Here is a 15,195-nt window from a genome sequence, read left to right as displayed (position 1 = left end):
AAAATAAAAAAAAATCACTTTTCACACAAATTATGATGCTCCAGCATATGCAATAAAATATGTTTTTTTTTTTCCTCGATCTTGATACATTTTGTGACCAGATTAAAAAGAAGATTTTCCTCAAGGTTTGCCTTTAGACCCGTTGTACCTTAATGATCTTATAAAATTAAACAAAATACATTTCTCCATTACAAATCATTTTCATATAAATATTTACAATGTAGAGTAATGTTACTAGTTTACTACAAACTGCGGTCTGCAGATGGCAGCAGTGTGTTTTTGAAGTATAAAATTACCAAAGAAGAAGATTGTCCAGGAATATATTCAGCATTTTAAACGTGAGAACAGTAACCTACCTCATCTCTTTGATCACATTTGTTGTTGTATTGATGTAGTTTTTATGGTCTAAAACATATTAGGTAAATTATGATTCCTCATCATTCCATATGTGTCAAAATGTAAATAAGCAGCAACTTAAAATCGTTGAATGTACCTCACAATGTTTATGAAATGCAGGAAGATCTCAACTGAGCTTCACAATTAAAATGATTTGATTCTAACTGACAGGCGAGTGATTCTCCAAGCTAAAATGCCCAATCACAATTCAGCATTGCAATCAATAACTTAATATAACTCTATGTCAGTGTCAGGTGGGTTTTCTCTCTCTCCAGATAACAATGTGGGCTACAGATTATATACAATCTTCAAAACATTAAACATTTTTGTGTATTGGTCTGATAGTCAACTAATATTTCGGATGGGTTATTGATCAATCCACAGTTTTATTTAGGAGTAATTATACTACTCTCAATATACTGCTTCTTATTTCTGTCTTAGAGGGATGGATAAAGTCATAAACTGTTTCAACAAGTACCCTGATGCTGCTGTCCGTCTCATCTGTTTCCCCTGGGCTGGTGGAGGCTCTATCCACTATGCACGCTGGGGCAAAACTCTGAACAGCTCTGTTGAAGGTAACTCCCCAATTAAATATTTTTTTATTTTTATATATTATTATTTTATTTAGAAACTCTCATGTTTAAGTGTTGTGGAGGCTTAGAATTTTTGGTTTAGGATTTTGTCAATTTTTGCAGTGTATTCAGTTAGACTACCAGGCAGAGAAGGGAGAGCCAGGGAACCCCCCTTCCAGAATATGCAGGAAGTCCTTGATGAGGTCATTAGTGCGCTACTTCCACAACTCAAAGAAAAGCCATTTGCCCTCTTTGGACATAGGTAAGCAAGACTGTTACTGTAAGCACATGTGGTTTGCTTGTATGACATATGAAATGTATTTTCCTATGCAACGTTTTCTTTAGTTTTGGAGCTATGACCTGTTTTGCATTTGCTGAGCATGTGAAGAGAGTCTACAATCTTGAACCGATCCACATGTTTCTCTCTGGAGCCTCTGCACCCTACGTGAGTCAGGCCTTTTCTGTGATCTGCTTTGTATTTTGTCATATCTGTAAACTATGAATGGATTTTATAAGTGACCCCAAATATTCCAAGGAATATACAGTTTATTAAAATATTTAATTAGGTTTCTGAATATGTATTGTATTGTTAGACAACACTAAGCATTATTTATTTTCTGTTAGTTTTTATTTGTTGCAACAGTGGGATATTTTTGTACAACGTATACACGCATGTATAAATATGCATGAATTATGTACCCTTACAAAAAAATCTAAAGTAGCCGCAAACTTGCTGCAAATTTGCAGCACGTTATTTTCATATGCAAATAAGCTTTTTATTTGTCGCAAATGATTGCTAGAAGTTTACAGCTCTTCGCCGGTAGTGGTGAAACGCTGGCAAACATTTGGCAACAATGGTCGCAAGTTTGCCGCAAAGCTCATGTGAAAATTATCAGTGGTAAATTTGACATGAACTCTTGATTTTCATAAGGCTATACTTCTACAGCATGTAAGAGAAATGTATAATTTAACTTTATGGAATTAAATCATGAACTTGTCTCTTAGTCTGAAGTGAGATTGCAGGCGCCAAAAAGAAGTCACCTGTCAGATCAGGAGTTTCTTACATGGGTCATTTCTATTGGGGGCACGCCTCCAGAAATACTGGCCAATGTTGAGCTTATGAAGCTATTCTTGCCTGCGCTGAAAGCAGACCTCTCTATTGCAGAGAACTACAGGTGGGTTTTTAAAAGAAACGCACAAACTTCAAAGTTTCTTTCATTGGTGTAACAAAACATCAACATACACTCACCTAAAGGATTATTAGGAACACCATACTAATACTGTGTTTGACCCCCTTTCACCTTCAGAACTGCCTTAATTCTACGTGGCATTGATTCAACAAGGTGCTGAAAGCATTCTTTAGAAATGTTGGCCCATATTGATAGGATAGCATCTTGCAGTTGATGGAGATTTGTGGGATACACATCCAGGGCACGAAGCTCCCGTTCCACCACATCCCAATGATGCTCTATTGGGTTGAGATCTGGTGACTGTGGGGGCCATTTTAGTACAGTGAACTCATTGTCATGTTCAAGAAACCAATTTGAAATGATTTGAGCTTTGTGACATGGTGCATTATCCTGCTGGAAGTAGCCATCAGAGGATGGGTACATGGTGGCCATAAAGGGATGGACATGGTCAGAAACAATGCTCAGGTAGGCCGTGGCATTTAAACGATGCCCAATTGGCACTAAGGAGCCTAAAGTGTGCCAAGAAAACATCCCCCACACCATTACACCACCACCACCAGCCTGCACAGTGGTAACAAGTCATGATGGATCCATGTTCTCATTCTGTTTACGCCAAATTCTGACTCTACCATCTGAATGTCTCAACAGAAATCGAGACTCATCAGACCAGGCAACATTTTTCCAGTCTTCAACTGTCCAATTTTGGTGAGCTCTTGCAAATTGTAGCCTCTTTTTCCTATTTGTAGTGGAGATGAGTGGTACCCGGTGGGGTCTTCTGCTGTTGTAGCCCATCCGCCTCAAGGTTGTGCGTGTTGTGGCTTCACAAATGCTTTGAATCAGTCAGCCCATTCTCCTCTGACCTCTAGCATCAACAAGGCATTTTTGCCCACAGGACTGCCGCATACTGAATGTTTTTCCCTTTTCACACCATTCTTTGTAAACCCTAGAAATGGTTGTGCGTGAAAATCCCAGTAACTGAGCAGATTGTGAAATACTCAGACCGGCCCGTCTGGCACCAACAACCATGCCACGCTCAAAATTGCTTAAATCACCTTTCTTTCCCATTCTGACATTCAGTTTGGAGTTCAGGAGATTGTCTTGACCAGGACCACACCCCTAAATGCATTGAAGCAACTGCCATGTGATTGGTTGATTAGATAATTGCATTAATGAGAAATTGAACAGGTGTTCCTAATAATCCTTTAGGTGAGTGTATGTGGCAGGAGACAGCTTACGTGCATTACAATGTCATGGAGACCAGCTATCTGCTGGAGCATTCATTTTTGTCAACAATGGTTGGAAAGCATTATCTATCCCATTGTACTCAGCTATTGTCCAAATAATTTTTCAAATATCAAAATTGTCATTAAGTAGCTCAGCAAAGATTTTCTTCAGTTGGTCTCACAGGAGCAATTACTGTTAATAATGTATGGGCAGTATTTGTCATTTAGATCATGTTCAGGACAATTTTTAGTCACGTGAATCTGAATTTTTCACAATCATTTCACAGACACCTACACTGATATTGTTTTACAAATGTCAATAGCCATTGACCATATGTCCGGCAGGTGCAGCAGACCATCAACACCCTTCTTATCATGTCCAGTCTCGTGCTTTGATGGAAAAGAGGACACACCCCATGACTTACAAGGTTAGAGTCTGAAAGACAATTTGTAGTTCCTGTTAGTCAAAACTGAAACTAGTCTAGGGCAGCAATTTAGGTTTTGTAAAGCGGACACTCAGGAAAAACAAACTGTCATTTGAGCATTCTTTACCAGTTCAGTCATCAACAGAAAATATAATAACAAAGAATATAATCATTTCAAAATCTCTTCATTTTATTTTATTTTATTTTTTTGCATGCAATGCTAGTTTTGTCTCTTGCTTTACAGCTTGGAAGAACATGACCAGTGGTGACTTCACTGTGCAGATACTCCCTGGATCTCATTTTTACTTGAAGGAAGCAGCAAATGAAAAAATTATACTGGACTTTATCACAAAACATCTTGAGACTGCAGAGATGGACTATCTGTAGAAACTCAGTCTTTCATTACATTAAACCTCATTTAGACATCTATGGCATATTCATAGAAGAAACACTGTTTCATGTAGCTATTCTGTAACCGGGGTAAAATCAGGATATGCACCGAGTAAACCAAGAAAAGTAATTATTCCATTAATTATTTCATGCAGCTGTGGAAAGAAAATATCAACAGAAACAGAAAATTAACCAACTAATAGCAAAAGATGAAGTAATCATTCCTTTAATCAAGCTCTGTAATATTGACTAATCAAGTCAAATGTTTTTTATAGATTAACCTAGTGTAGAAATAAGTATTTGGGAGGCATAAATTAAAGCTGATTAGGGCATTTTATTTTAAATAAAATATTAATTGAATGTTGTGTGGTTTATGCTTCTTTAGAATGGATGTTTACACGTGCCAAGGTCCTGTACCTTTTTTTTATTTTTTATTAATTAATTATTATCATAATTTTATTTTTTATCGGAAATAAAGTCCGAAAGATAGCATTATAAATCAGCGCTGAGACAAATGTCATATAGACGCAGCCTGTCATGGTTAGATGAGGAAACGGCCATTGAGTGAGTAATTGCTGAGCGTTGCTATAGTAACCTATTTAAATTATTGAATGAGCTGCGGTTGCGTTTTCCCGTTACCAGGAGACCTGCTAACTGTCTACAGCAAGCCGACGGATACGTTTCTAACTTGAAGTTTCACCATTTTCGGTAAGTCAGTTACAGGCTTTGTTTAGGGTAATGGGCAAAAAAACATTAACTTTTTAATTTGAAATGTATATGAGCGTGTAAGGGAATTTGTGCTGTGACGTCAATTATTATTAAAAAACAATAATATATATATATTATATATATATATATATATATATATATATATATATATATATATATATATATATATATATAAATGTTTTGCCATAAATGTTAACCTTTTAACTTTTTGTCAATGTACTAGTCCTGCAGTGTGACAAATGTATTTTCAAAGTAAAAATAGGCCTATTCAAAGTCTTTCAATTAAACTGCATAATAATCATTTAAAAAAAACTTGTTGTTTGAAATCACATATTTACTATTCAAATGTAGATGAAGTATAGCATGCCTCAAATTCATGTTTGTAATATGTCAACTCCAGAAAGTTGGCCTGCACAATGTAAAGCATTGAGCTGTAAGAGCAGTCATTTGCTTTCCAGAATGATCATTAAAATTACACCACACAGAAGCTGAATTACTATTCATATATATCTTCAAATTTAGAGGTCCTTTTAGTCCTTTTTGTAATATTGTTTATGAGATAAATGACAGATTCTTAAGATCAGTACAAGGATGTCAAAAAGATTAAGTTTGACACTTCAAGAAGGCAACTGCTTAGATAAAACCACCATGATGAAAAATGTACCAACACTGCTTTCATTAGCAATTCTACTTTGCTCCAAATTACACAAATTGCTCATGTCCTGGCATAGCAAGTGGATTGTGATTCTGGGCTATTAATATTTACTAAAGACATTGAAAACCCGTTGAAAGTGTGTCTTGTAGAAAGCTCCTCCGCTTTCCACAGTTAGACTCCAATGGATTGCAGTTTGTCTGTTTTTCCAAAACTAATTTTGTCTTTATTTTGTGCCCTGTTGTTTCTATGGCACCAGATATCAACAAACATGGCCACCCTGAGCATGAAACCAGGTTTGCGTTACAGCGTGTCTGACTGGAAGACCAACAATAAACAGATCTCAGACACTGCTGAGCATAGGCGAAACATTTCACATGAGATACGCCAGGATGGAAGAGCTCTGCGTAACCAGACAGCTAATAAGGTAAAGTTTAGGATGAGAGTGGGAACAGGGTGAGTACCACAGTATAGAAAGATACTACCAATAAAATCTACTGACTAGGTCATAATTATTGTAGCTTTATCTAAACTGTCATTTTCTATTCTCTGATTTCATCAGACAAACTGGGATGAGTATGAAAGCAGCCGGCGACTGAGTGACAGAATCAATGACATCACATGCTGGAAAGAGAATATTAAAGCTTGTGCACAGGAAGTGGATGTGGAAATGGATGCTCTCACTCTGGTGATTAATAGCCTCTTTGTCATTATAGTGACTCAACATTAAATGATGCAAGGAAGAGTAACATTTTCTAGACCAGTGGTTCTCAACTGGTGGGTCGTGATCCAAATATGGTCTGTTGGTTCTGACCTGATAGCGTTGTGGAAACAATGAAAAATCAATGCTAATTTCAAATAATTAAATGCAAATAACCATATAATTGTGCATAGTTACAAAGCAACATTAATAGGCTCATCAACGTATAAAAGGGATTTTCCCATTTTGTGTTGTTCACGTCAAAGGCTGTGCATCTACACTCCATCAGACTCTATGGTATTTTGGCACAAATTTATCTGTAATTTGGGAGAAGCTAGATAAATTAGGCAGATGCCAACAGGAACAGGTTGCATGCCTTCATCGCCGAAAACCATGAACAAAATTATATATTAGGTAAAAGAAAATTAGCCCCAGACTACATTAAATTGGAGGATAAACATGATTTGCATAGACCACAATGTGTTTTGTGTGGTGAATTATTAGCCATCAATTGCCAATGTCATGAAACAAAAAAAATTCAAGAGACATTCAGAAACAAAATGGTTTAAAATCAAAAAACAAAATCAAGTTTCCTTTTCTGCTTATGTCGTATTAATACATTTGCACATTGTTGAGGCTATGCAGTTTATGGCAATATTCATATATTTTTAATTTTAAGGATACTTTATTAACTTAGTTAATTTTGGTGCTGAGCTGGATCACCACTTGATGTCCTAAAGCAAAACTACTTGAGAACCACTGTTTTAGTCTACCTTTATTCCATGCTCTTGTAGTAAACTTGAGTATTTGACTTCACAACAGAAGACAATCCTGTCTGCTTTAATGTAAAAGAAATCTGATCTGAAAGGAATATTGCTGGTTCAATACAAGTTAAGCTCAATCGACAGTATTTAATGCATAATGTAACAGCATAATGTTGATAACCAAAAAAGCTTAATTTCAACTTAAAACAGAGGTGAGTGGGGTCAATATGCAAACATTAATATCAAGGGTGTAGCCAGGAAATAACTTTTGGGTGTGCCTCATTAAAAATGGATGGGCCAAGTTTTTGCCCAAAAGGAATTTTTTACTAAATTTTCCTTAACAACAGAGAAGCGGCACATTCAAACAGTTCTTTTACACTTTCAAAAATCAGAATTTATGAATTTTTTAAACTATATTATAAATATATATTTGAAGTCGAAGAATAATCTCTAATATTCTGGGTGGGCCTGGGTTTAATTTGGCCCACCCTTGACTACACCACTGATCAAAATACTCACTGTATCAGAAGTATATGCACAAGATATAAACAATATGCATGTTAACATGCTTTTAGTACAAAATCACTTACTAATCTTTTCTGTCTAATGTTCTATCCAATTTTACAACTATGTTGCCATGACGATGTAATGGTGTAAACCATTTTATCATTTAACCATAAATGATAAAAAAAAAAAACATTTAAACAATTTTACAGCTTAAATAATACATGAGTTTTAACAGAATTAATGTAAGTGCTCTTCATATTTTATGAGCTTCATATTTCTGCCTTGAAACCCACAATAAATTGGCCCCATTCACTTCCATTGTAAGTCCCTCTCTGTAACCTTGATTTTTTTTAAAGAAAAGAAGAGACAAGTTGAAATGAATTTTTGTGGCAATCAACAATATGCAACGATTTAACTTAACTTACATTAAACCCAGAATATTCATTTAAGTAGGGGAAAAACCAGAGGAGGTTATAACTGCAGGCATTGCTCCAAAAAGGGGCGGTCGCTCCAAACTATCACTGAAGAGTTAGAGAGCCCCTTACCTAAACCTTTCCCTACCCTTAACCTTAAGTGGAAGTGATGCACCCTTTTGGAGTAACCACACCCCCTTTTGGAATAACCCAACACTCTTTTGGAGGTCTAGAGAGCTATACCTACTTGAAAAACCTAAACATCTCAAGTATATTTATGAGTCATTAACACATTACTATATTGAAGTCCAAGGAGGAGACAGAACGTGCTCTTGCAGCCACTGTTCTGCCACTGGAAGTTACTGCAGAGTGCTTGACATTGAGGGAAGGCCGTCGTGGCATGGAGCTGGTCAGTGACCCTGTGGAAGCTGAGCTTAAGAAAGAAGTGGAGGTGATTGATGGAGCACAGGGGATCCTTCAGCAGTGCATTGATCAGGCCTTTGAACACTTGTGGTAAGAGACCAGATTTGAATGTGCCATTAATCGGTTTGAAGCATTCACTAGCAATTCTCTTTGTATGTGTTGAATGACAATGAATGTTAGATAAATTATAAATCTCACAAGACTATTTCCTGTTACTATGATAGATCTCCCCTGTATTTACTAATCTTGGTAGATTTTCTCAGTCGCCTACAGGAAGTACGCCAACAGCTGACCATTGACCTTCAGGATAAAATAGAGGCTCTTGATGTGGATATGTCCTGCTTGTCTCTCACTATACAGTCACCTGAGATCTCCCTGAAACCAAACCCCACTAGGGTGCCCCCGGGGTGAGCTTATGAGCTGTTATATAACACAGATGTGTTTATTCTGGTCTGTTTATAACAGTCATAGTCCCTTAATGTCCAGAGACTATGTTGTAGCACAAATCAGTTTCATTTTTCATCATGGATTATATTAAGGAAGTATCTTTAGATAATAGGTTTAAGCCAGCAAGACATACTAGTAAGAACTAACTGTGTTGTCTTTGGTTGCAGCACCACAACTCCCCAGCAGTGGGAGGACTTCAGTCATTACAATATTACCAGAGCCAAGGAAGAGATGCAGGACTCTATGCAACTCAGAGAGAATAGCAGCATCACAAGAGCACAGGTGCAAAACTCTGTCTATGTGATGAAAGTTTTAAATTTAGTAGCTAAACAGTCTATTTAAAAGCTCAAAATTAAGTATTCCTGACACTTTTAACACGTTGAATGATATTTAGTTGATATTAAAACAATATTCTTAGGCTATCAGTATACCTCTTCACTATTAGGTGCAGAATGAGTTGGAGGCCCAACGAATGGCCATGGAGTTTGCTCTGCGTAAGCGAACTCATCACCTGGAACAAGCCCATCAGGAACTGCAGTGGCAGCTGAAAACTGTGAGGTTTCTTCTTAATTCCCTGCATCTGTCTTCTTATTTTTCATCTGTCTGATATTTCTGAATAGACTATGAAACATGGGGTAACTTGCCATAGCATACTTACCTGGCTTGAGCTGTTGCACAAAGTAATAACAATGAGCTACAGTTCAAGGTTCTACACAAGGTGCTTGACACAAAATGTACATTTGAAGAGGCGTAGCAATAAGATATACATGGATAGCTATAAACTTGTGGACCCAACTGGACCAATATAAATCCATCATACAGACTCAGGATGAGATTGCTGAGCTGGAGAAGGACATTGCTGGCCTGGAGGATGATTTACAGGCCAAGATGGCTCCTCTAAAGTTGGTCCACACCCGCCTGGAGAACAGGCTCAAGAGGCCTGGTATGGACCTGTGCCGAGATGAGGTATACTCTGTATCTTGTTTGTAGGTTTGTAGCTTTGAGGAATGAGGAAATGGCAACTATGCATTGATGTGGGGCTCAGTTCATCTGCAATGGGGAGATGCATGAACAATCATTCAAGTCTTTCAAGTTAATTCATATCACTCAAAGGTGGCTTTCATTTTATTTATTTTTTTGTCTCTGGACGGTTAAACCACATAAAAAAAATGTAAGCCCTTGGAAAAAAAAATCAATGTGATTTTGAACACAGAAATTCTTTACATTGTTATGTGTTTAATTGTTATGTGTCAATTGCGGGTTTTTTTAATGTATTTTTTAATAATTTAATGGATAAACATAAAACATATGTATAATCAGAAGCCCTAAAGAATTAAAGCGTGATATATCTCATTGATGTAACTTATTGTGTGGTCCTTTAGACATTTTGATCTGCTGTCTGTGCCATTATTCTGATTGCTGGTCTTGTAACCTATTATGCCCAGGTGCAGTTTGGGTTGGTGGAAGAGGCCAAGCAGTTGGACGCTACAATTTTGACATTGAAACAGAAGCTAGCACAGGCCCAGTGAGTCCGCTGTTTTCAATTGTTCATTCGTCTCTCACTCTAACTCCATTATAGAGGTTGTTTTATACTGATAAGCTAGCAATATACAATGCAAACACATCACCTTGCATATGCTGTCACTGGGCAGGCACTCTCTGCAGTCTCTGAAGCAGCATGAAGCTCAAATGACAGAGGATCTGTCTCGCAAGCAGGATGCCCTGTCGCTAGAACAGCGCAGCAGTCAGACTCGCCAGCGCCTCACTCTGGTTGGCAACACTGAGAGACTGCCTTCAGCTGTGGTGCCCCTCACCAATTCTTGTGGCAGACACAAGCTGGATCTAGCATGAGTTGGCTTCCTGATTCTTGTGACTTGGTCTAGCAATGTGGTTTTCAACTGGTAGGTCTGTTCTGTTAAGGTTGTGGACAGCAGAGAAAGACAATGCAAATGATAAAATGCAACTAACCATGTAACCATGCTCAGCTAGATCAGATAGCATAAATATGCTTTTGAATTTTTTAAAGAGAGGAGAATAGGCCCAAACTATATTAAAGGGTTAGTTCACCCAAAAATGAAAATTCTCTCACAATTTACTTACCTTTAAGCCATCCCAGATGTGTATGACTTTCTTCTTCAGCAGAACCGAAATTAAGAATTTTATAAGCCCATTTCAGCTCTGTTTGTCCATAAAGTAAATGGGCGCCATCAGGCTGCTGGCTATTTGACAGTCCAAAAGGTATATTTAGGCAGCATACAAGTAATCCACATGACTCCAGTCGATCAATTAATATCTTCTGAAGAAAATCGATAGGTTGGTGTAAGAAAATAACTGATAATTAAACATTTTTGCTTCCAGCCAGCACTGGATTTCTGTTTGAAATGACGCATCACGTTCGTTCCTCTGTTGTAAACAATGTGCGTGCTTCTGACATCTTGCGCAAACACTCCATTGCGCTTACGTCATGCGACGGTAACGTGATGCGTCGACTGCTGGCAGTAAGTGACTTTTAAAAGTTAGTAAAGTTTTATTTATCTATTTATAAATTTAGAAGAAATTTGACTGGAGTCATTTTAATTACTTTTATGCTGCCTAAATATGCCCTTTGGACTGTCAAACAGCCAGCAGTCAGATGGGTCCCATTTACATGCATTGTATGGACAAACTAAGCTGATATGGGCTTACAAATATCTTTACAATGGTTCCGATGAATATGGCTTAAATGTAAATAAATCATGAGATCAAAATCATGCTGTAAAACCTATTGAGAATCAATGGTCTAGTCTAAACAGATTTAAAAAAAATTGCAATTGTAAATTAACTTTTTTTCTAAGTTGTCTAATACTAAGTTTACTTTCAGTCTACTTTAAAAATAATTGCATTTCCTTGACAGTATTTCCATTTTATTTCTTACCAGCTCCCAAGATGGACAAAAAAATAAAAATATTTTAAGTGATTTTGATTTGTTTATGTTTTTGGAGCTTGCTCTGTTGAAAATTCCATTTCAAACATTCCTTCGATTATATGAGGTAGAGAGGAGCAATCATTTCAAAAATAAAAACATCGTAACATGTTTTAATTGTTGGATAATGATTTATTTTCTTAGCACACAGCATATTGCTTATGGACCATATGTGACATATTGTTAAATTGCCTTTTTGTTTTCACAGTCCTTTCCAACAAGGTTGTTAGTCCATCTGTCAACATGTTTTATTTTATATGATGGAAGGGAGGCTTCTGTCATATGAAAAGGGTCTATTTAGGCTGGACTTTGTCTTTGAGTGGTGAAAGAGATAAAAGAATGGAACACACACACAGTAAATACCATCCATACAAATAACATTAAAACTCACATAGAGACTTCTGCAAACCCAACGCATGACACAAAACCTACACAAATACACACCCATTGGTGAGTGTTTATGAATCCCCATTGGGAGTTAAGAGCTACACTTCAGGCCTTAATGTCTCTAAATGGGACTGTTTGCATCCATGCGAAATAAAATAAAAAAAAGAGGAAGAGCAAGGTATTTCCCAGTGCAGTTAAATGCTTGGCAAATATTACTGCTCTCTAAAAATAGTTTCCAGATAATGAGTAACAGCTAATGAGCTCTATTTTTTAACGCTATTATGACGAATTGGTGCTACACTTTGTAGTCCGTCTCCAATGTTTGTGTTGTTTACAGCAGTATAGCTTCATGTAAACATAAAACTCAGGTGATATGTGCGTGAGGCTTTCTTTTTCTTCTGTATTAAATTTGGTTAGTATATTTGAAAGAATACATAGTAATTTGATGTTTTCAGAAGTATTTAGCATTTCTCTTTGTGAATTATGTGAGTTCATATATTTTGTGTGAGTATATACAGTATGTGTGTGTGTGAGTATATATATATTAGGGCTGTGGATTTAACGCGTTAATTCAGTGTGATTAATTTGACCAAAAATAGTGCGTTAAAAAAAATGTACTCAATTAATCGCAATGCCCCCAAACCATAATAAGGAAGATTCCTGAGAAATGCAAGCTTACGTAGTTTACTCCTGTTTACTCCAGAGGGCAGTAATTGAAATTGCAGCTGTATGAGCAACACACAGTTTATACAGTGAAGAAAACACTTCAGTAGGCAGAACAACACAAACATGCGTTACGTTCTTGCATTCAAAACACTTAAAGGAGTGCGAATGTGAACTAAGGGAGCACAAGAAGTGTTTAAAGCTTGAGTATTAAACTATATTTAACTTGACACAGTGACCAATCATTTTATGCTTATGACGTGAGACACCACACAAGCATGTCTGATATATGTGTAAATTGAAGGGTCCTTAAACAAGCCCTCATAATAAATCTCGAACTGATTGACAAATTCACTTGTGTAATGGATTGCTCAGAACTGTATGCCAATGATTGGCTTATGTTCAATAATATGTGTTACGAATGCAGACGAGGGCAGATGAGGAGTGGGGATCTAACTGCGGGTTCTTTATTTATCAAAAGTGAAGGCAAACAAACAGGAACAAAAGAAACATCCACGGGGGGAAACAATGAAACAAAAACATGAAAAAACATCCAAGAAGAACACAGGCTGGGGAAACATCCACGAAGGGCAAAGATAACATACATCAACATTCAACGATCGACCAGGAATGGAGAAACAGCAGGGTTTAAATACACAGGAGACATGATGATAACAAACGACAACAGGGGATCATGACATAACCCCCCCCCCCTCAAAGGAGCGGCTTCCAGACGCTCCTAAGAAAATAAAAAAGGAATACCCAAAAAACAAAAATCGTCCAAGGAGTGGGGGGGGGGGGCAGGTAGACCAAAGAGGGCACAAGGGGCAAACAGACAGTCCAAGGGGGCACAAGGGGCAAACAGACAGTCAAAGGGGGCACAAGGGGCAGACAGAGAGTCAAAGGGGGCACAAGGGGCAGACAGGCAGTCCAAGGGGGCACAGAGGGCAAGAAGGCAGTCCAAGGGGCCACAGGGGGCAGACAGGAAGTCCAAGGGGGCACAGAGGGCAAGAAGGCAGTCCACGGGGAGCACAAGACATTGTGCCCTGGTTGGCTCTGGCTCGCTGACTGGGTCAGGTGGCCTGGGAGCTGGCCACAGGGCAATGACAGGTTCAGGGGGCCTGGGATGCGGCCACAGGACAGGGACAGGTTCAGGAGGCCTGGGAGATGGCCACAGGACAGGGACAGGTTCAGGAGGCCTGGGAGGCGGCCAAAGGACAGGGACAGGTTCAGGAGGCCTGGGAGGAGGCCACAGGACAGGGACAGGTTCAGGAGGCCTGGGAGACGGCCACAGGACAGGTTCAGGAGGCCTGGGAGGCGGCCAAAGGACAGGGACAGGTTCAGGAGGCCTGGGAGCTGGCCACAGGACAGGGACAGGGTCTGGAGGCCTGGGAGTCGGCCACAGGACAGGTTTGGGAGGTCTGGGAGTCAGCCTCAGGACCACAGCCATGGGGAACTCTGAGGGCGGAGCCGAGGTAGGCGGAGCCATGGAAGTTTCTGGTAGCGGAGCCGTGGATTGCTCAGGAGGCGACATCGTAGAAGGCTCAGGAGGCGGAGCTGAGGGAGGCGGAGCCGAGGAAGGCTCGGGAGGTGGAGCCGCGGAAGGCTCGGGAGGCAGAGCCGAGGGAGGTGGCACCGTAGGAGGCTCTAGAGGCGGAGCCCTGGAGGGCTCTGGAGGTGGAGCCGAGGGAGGTAGTGCCGTAGGAGGCTCTAGAGGCGGAGCCCTGGAAGGCTCTGGAGGCGGAGCTGAGGGAGATGGCGCCGTAGGAGGCTCTAGAGGCGGAGACCTGGAAGGCTCAGGAGGCGAAGCTGAGGGAGGATCAAGAGGTGGAGCCGTGGGAGGCGCAGGAGGCGGAGCCGAGGGAGGCTCGGGAGGTGGAGCCGTGGGAGGCTCAGGGATTGAAGCCGTGGGAGGCTCGAGGTGCGGAGCCCTGGGAGGCTCGGGATGCGCTGACTCTGGGACGGTAATGGTTACAGGCGTTGGCTCTGGGACGTTCCAGGCTACAGGCACTGGCTCACTGACGTTCCAGGCTACAGGCACTGGCTCACTGATGTTCCAGGCTACAGGCACTGGCTCACTGACGTTCGGAGCTGCAGGCATTGGCTTGTTGGCCGTGGTGTGCGAGAGCTCTGGTTTGTTGGACAAAGGCAGAGCCACGGGAGGTTCTAGGAACGGAGTCGTGGAAGACGGAGGCTGGAGAGCAGAAGCCTTCCCTCTTCTCCTCCTCCTCTGGGTGGGCGAGGCTGGCAGCCCTGGATCGCTGACTGTGGCAGGTGTGGGCTCAGGCTCGCTGACCGTGGCAGGCATGGGCTCAGGCTCGCTGACCGTGGCAGGCGTGGGCTCAGGCTTGC

The 15,195-nt window shown here is 39.9% G+C and overlaps 2 protein-coding genes across 6 annotated transcripts; both read left to right on the top strand.

Moving 5' to 3' along the window:
* Window positions 1-259: 259 nt before the first annotated feature.
* Window positions 260-4,519, top strand: olah (oleoyl-ACP hydrolase). 3 transcript variants are annotated; one of them, XM_052136515.1, is made up of 7 exons: window positions 260-338; window positions 838-971; window positions 1,092-1,230; window positions 1,314-1,413; window positions 1,974-2,143; window positions 3,727-3,809; window positions 4,051-4,519. In XM_052136515.1, the coding sequence occupies exons 2-7, from the start codon at window positions 842-844 to the stop codon at window positions 4,191-4,193; spliced, it is 765 nt and encodes a 254-aa protein (XP_051992475.1). In that variant the 5' UTR covers window positions 260-338; window positions 838-841; the 3' UTR covers window positions 4,194-4,519. The 3 variants fall into 3 exon arrangements, with proteins under 3 accessions (XP_051992475.1, XP_051992477.1, XP_051992474.1); XM_052136517.1 differs by having other exon boundaries at window positions 320-419; window positions 3,733-3,809; XM_052136514.1 differs by having other exon boundaries at window positions 320-419.
* Window positions 4,520-4,824: 305 nt separating this feature from the next.
* tekt2 (tektin 2 (testicular)) lies at window positions 4,825-11,778 on the top strand. Of its 3 annotated transcripts, none has more exons than XM_052136665.1 (10): window positions 4,825-4,904; window positions 5,837-6,004; window positions 6,140-6,265; window positions 8,269-8,474; window positions 8,648-8,791; window positions 8,999-9,113; window positions 9,277-9,384; window positions 9,654-9,797; window positions 10,277-10,356; window positions 10,484-11,021. In XM_052136665.1, exons 2-10 carry the CDS (start codon window positions 5,849-5,851, stop codon window positions 10,680-10,682), a joined length of 1,278 nt encoding a protein of 425 aa, XP_051992625.1. In that variant the 5' UTR covers window positions 4,825-4,904; window positions 5,837-5,848; the 3' UTR covers window positions 10,683-11,021. The 3 variants fall into 3 exon arrangements, 2 of the variants coding, with proteins under 2 accessions (XP_051992625.1, XP_051992624.1); XR_007971490.1 differs by lacking the exon at window positions 4,825-4,904 and adding an exon at window positions 11,749-11,778 and having other exon boundaries at window positions 5,707-6,004; window positions 10,484-10,732; XM_052136664.1 differs by lacking the exon at window positions 4,825-4,904 and having other exon boundaries at window positions 5,707-6,004.
* Window positions 11,779-15,195: the final 3,417 nt, after the last annotated feature.

This window comes from Xyrauchen texanus, chromosome 10, assembly GCF_025860055.1.
Source record: "Xyrauchen texanus isolate HMW12.3.18 chromosome 10, RBS_HiC_50CHRs, whole genome shotgun sequence".
Classification (NCBI taxonomy): Eukaryota; Metazoa; Chordata; class Actinopteri; order Cypriniformes; family Catostomidae; genus Xyrauchen; species Xyrauchen texanus.
The sequence above is the reverse complement of the archived record's forward strand: the minus strand, read 5'-3'. Positions and strand labels throughout refer to the sequence as shown.

Excerpts from the sequence above, each read along its gene's own strand:
- olah (XM_052136515.1), top strand. The coding sequence starts at position 842 with ATGGATAAAGTCATAAACTGTTTCAACAAGTACCCTGATGCTGCTGTC. Across the intron at positions 1,414-1,973 it reads CTGGAGCCTCTGCACCCTAC|TCTGAAGTGAGATTGCAGGC; the intron begins GTGAGTCAGGCC and ends CTTGTCTCTTAG. Across the intron at positions 3,810-4,050 it reads CACACCCCATGACTTACAAG|CTTGGAAGAACATGACCAGT; the intron begins GTTAGAGTCTGA and ends CTTGCTTTACAG.
- tekt2 (XM_052136664.1), top strand. The coding sequence starts at position 5,762 with ATGGATTGCAGTTTGTCTGTTTTTCCAAAACTAATTTTGTCTTTATTT. Across the intron at positions 6,266-8,268 it reads AAATGGATGCTCTCACTCTG|TCCAAGGAGGAGACAGAACG; the intron begins GTGATTAATAGC and ends ACTATATTGAAG. Across the intron at positions 10,357-10,483 it reads CAGAAGCTAGCACAGGCCCA|GCACTCTCTGCAGTCTCTGA; the intron begins GTGAGTCCGCTG and ends GTCACTGGGCAG.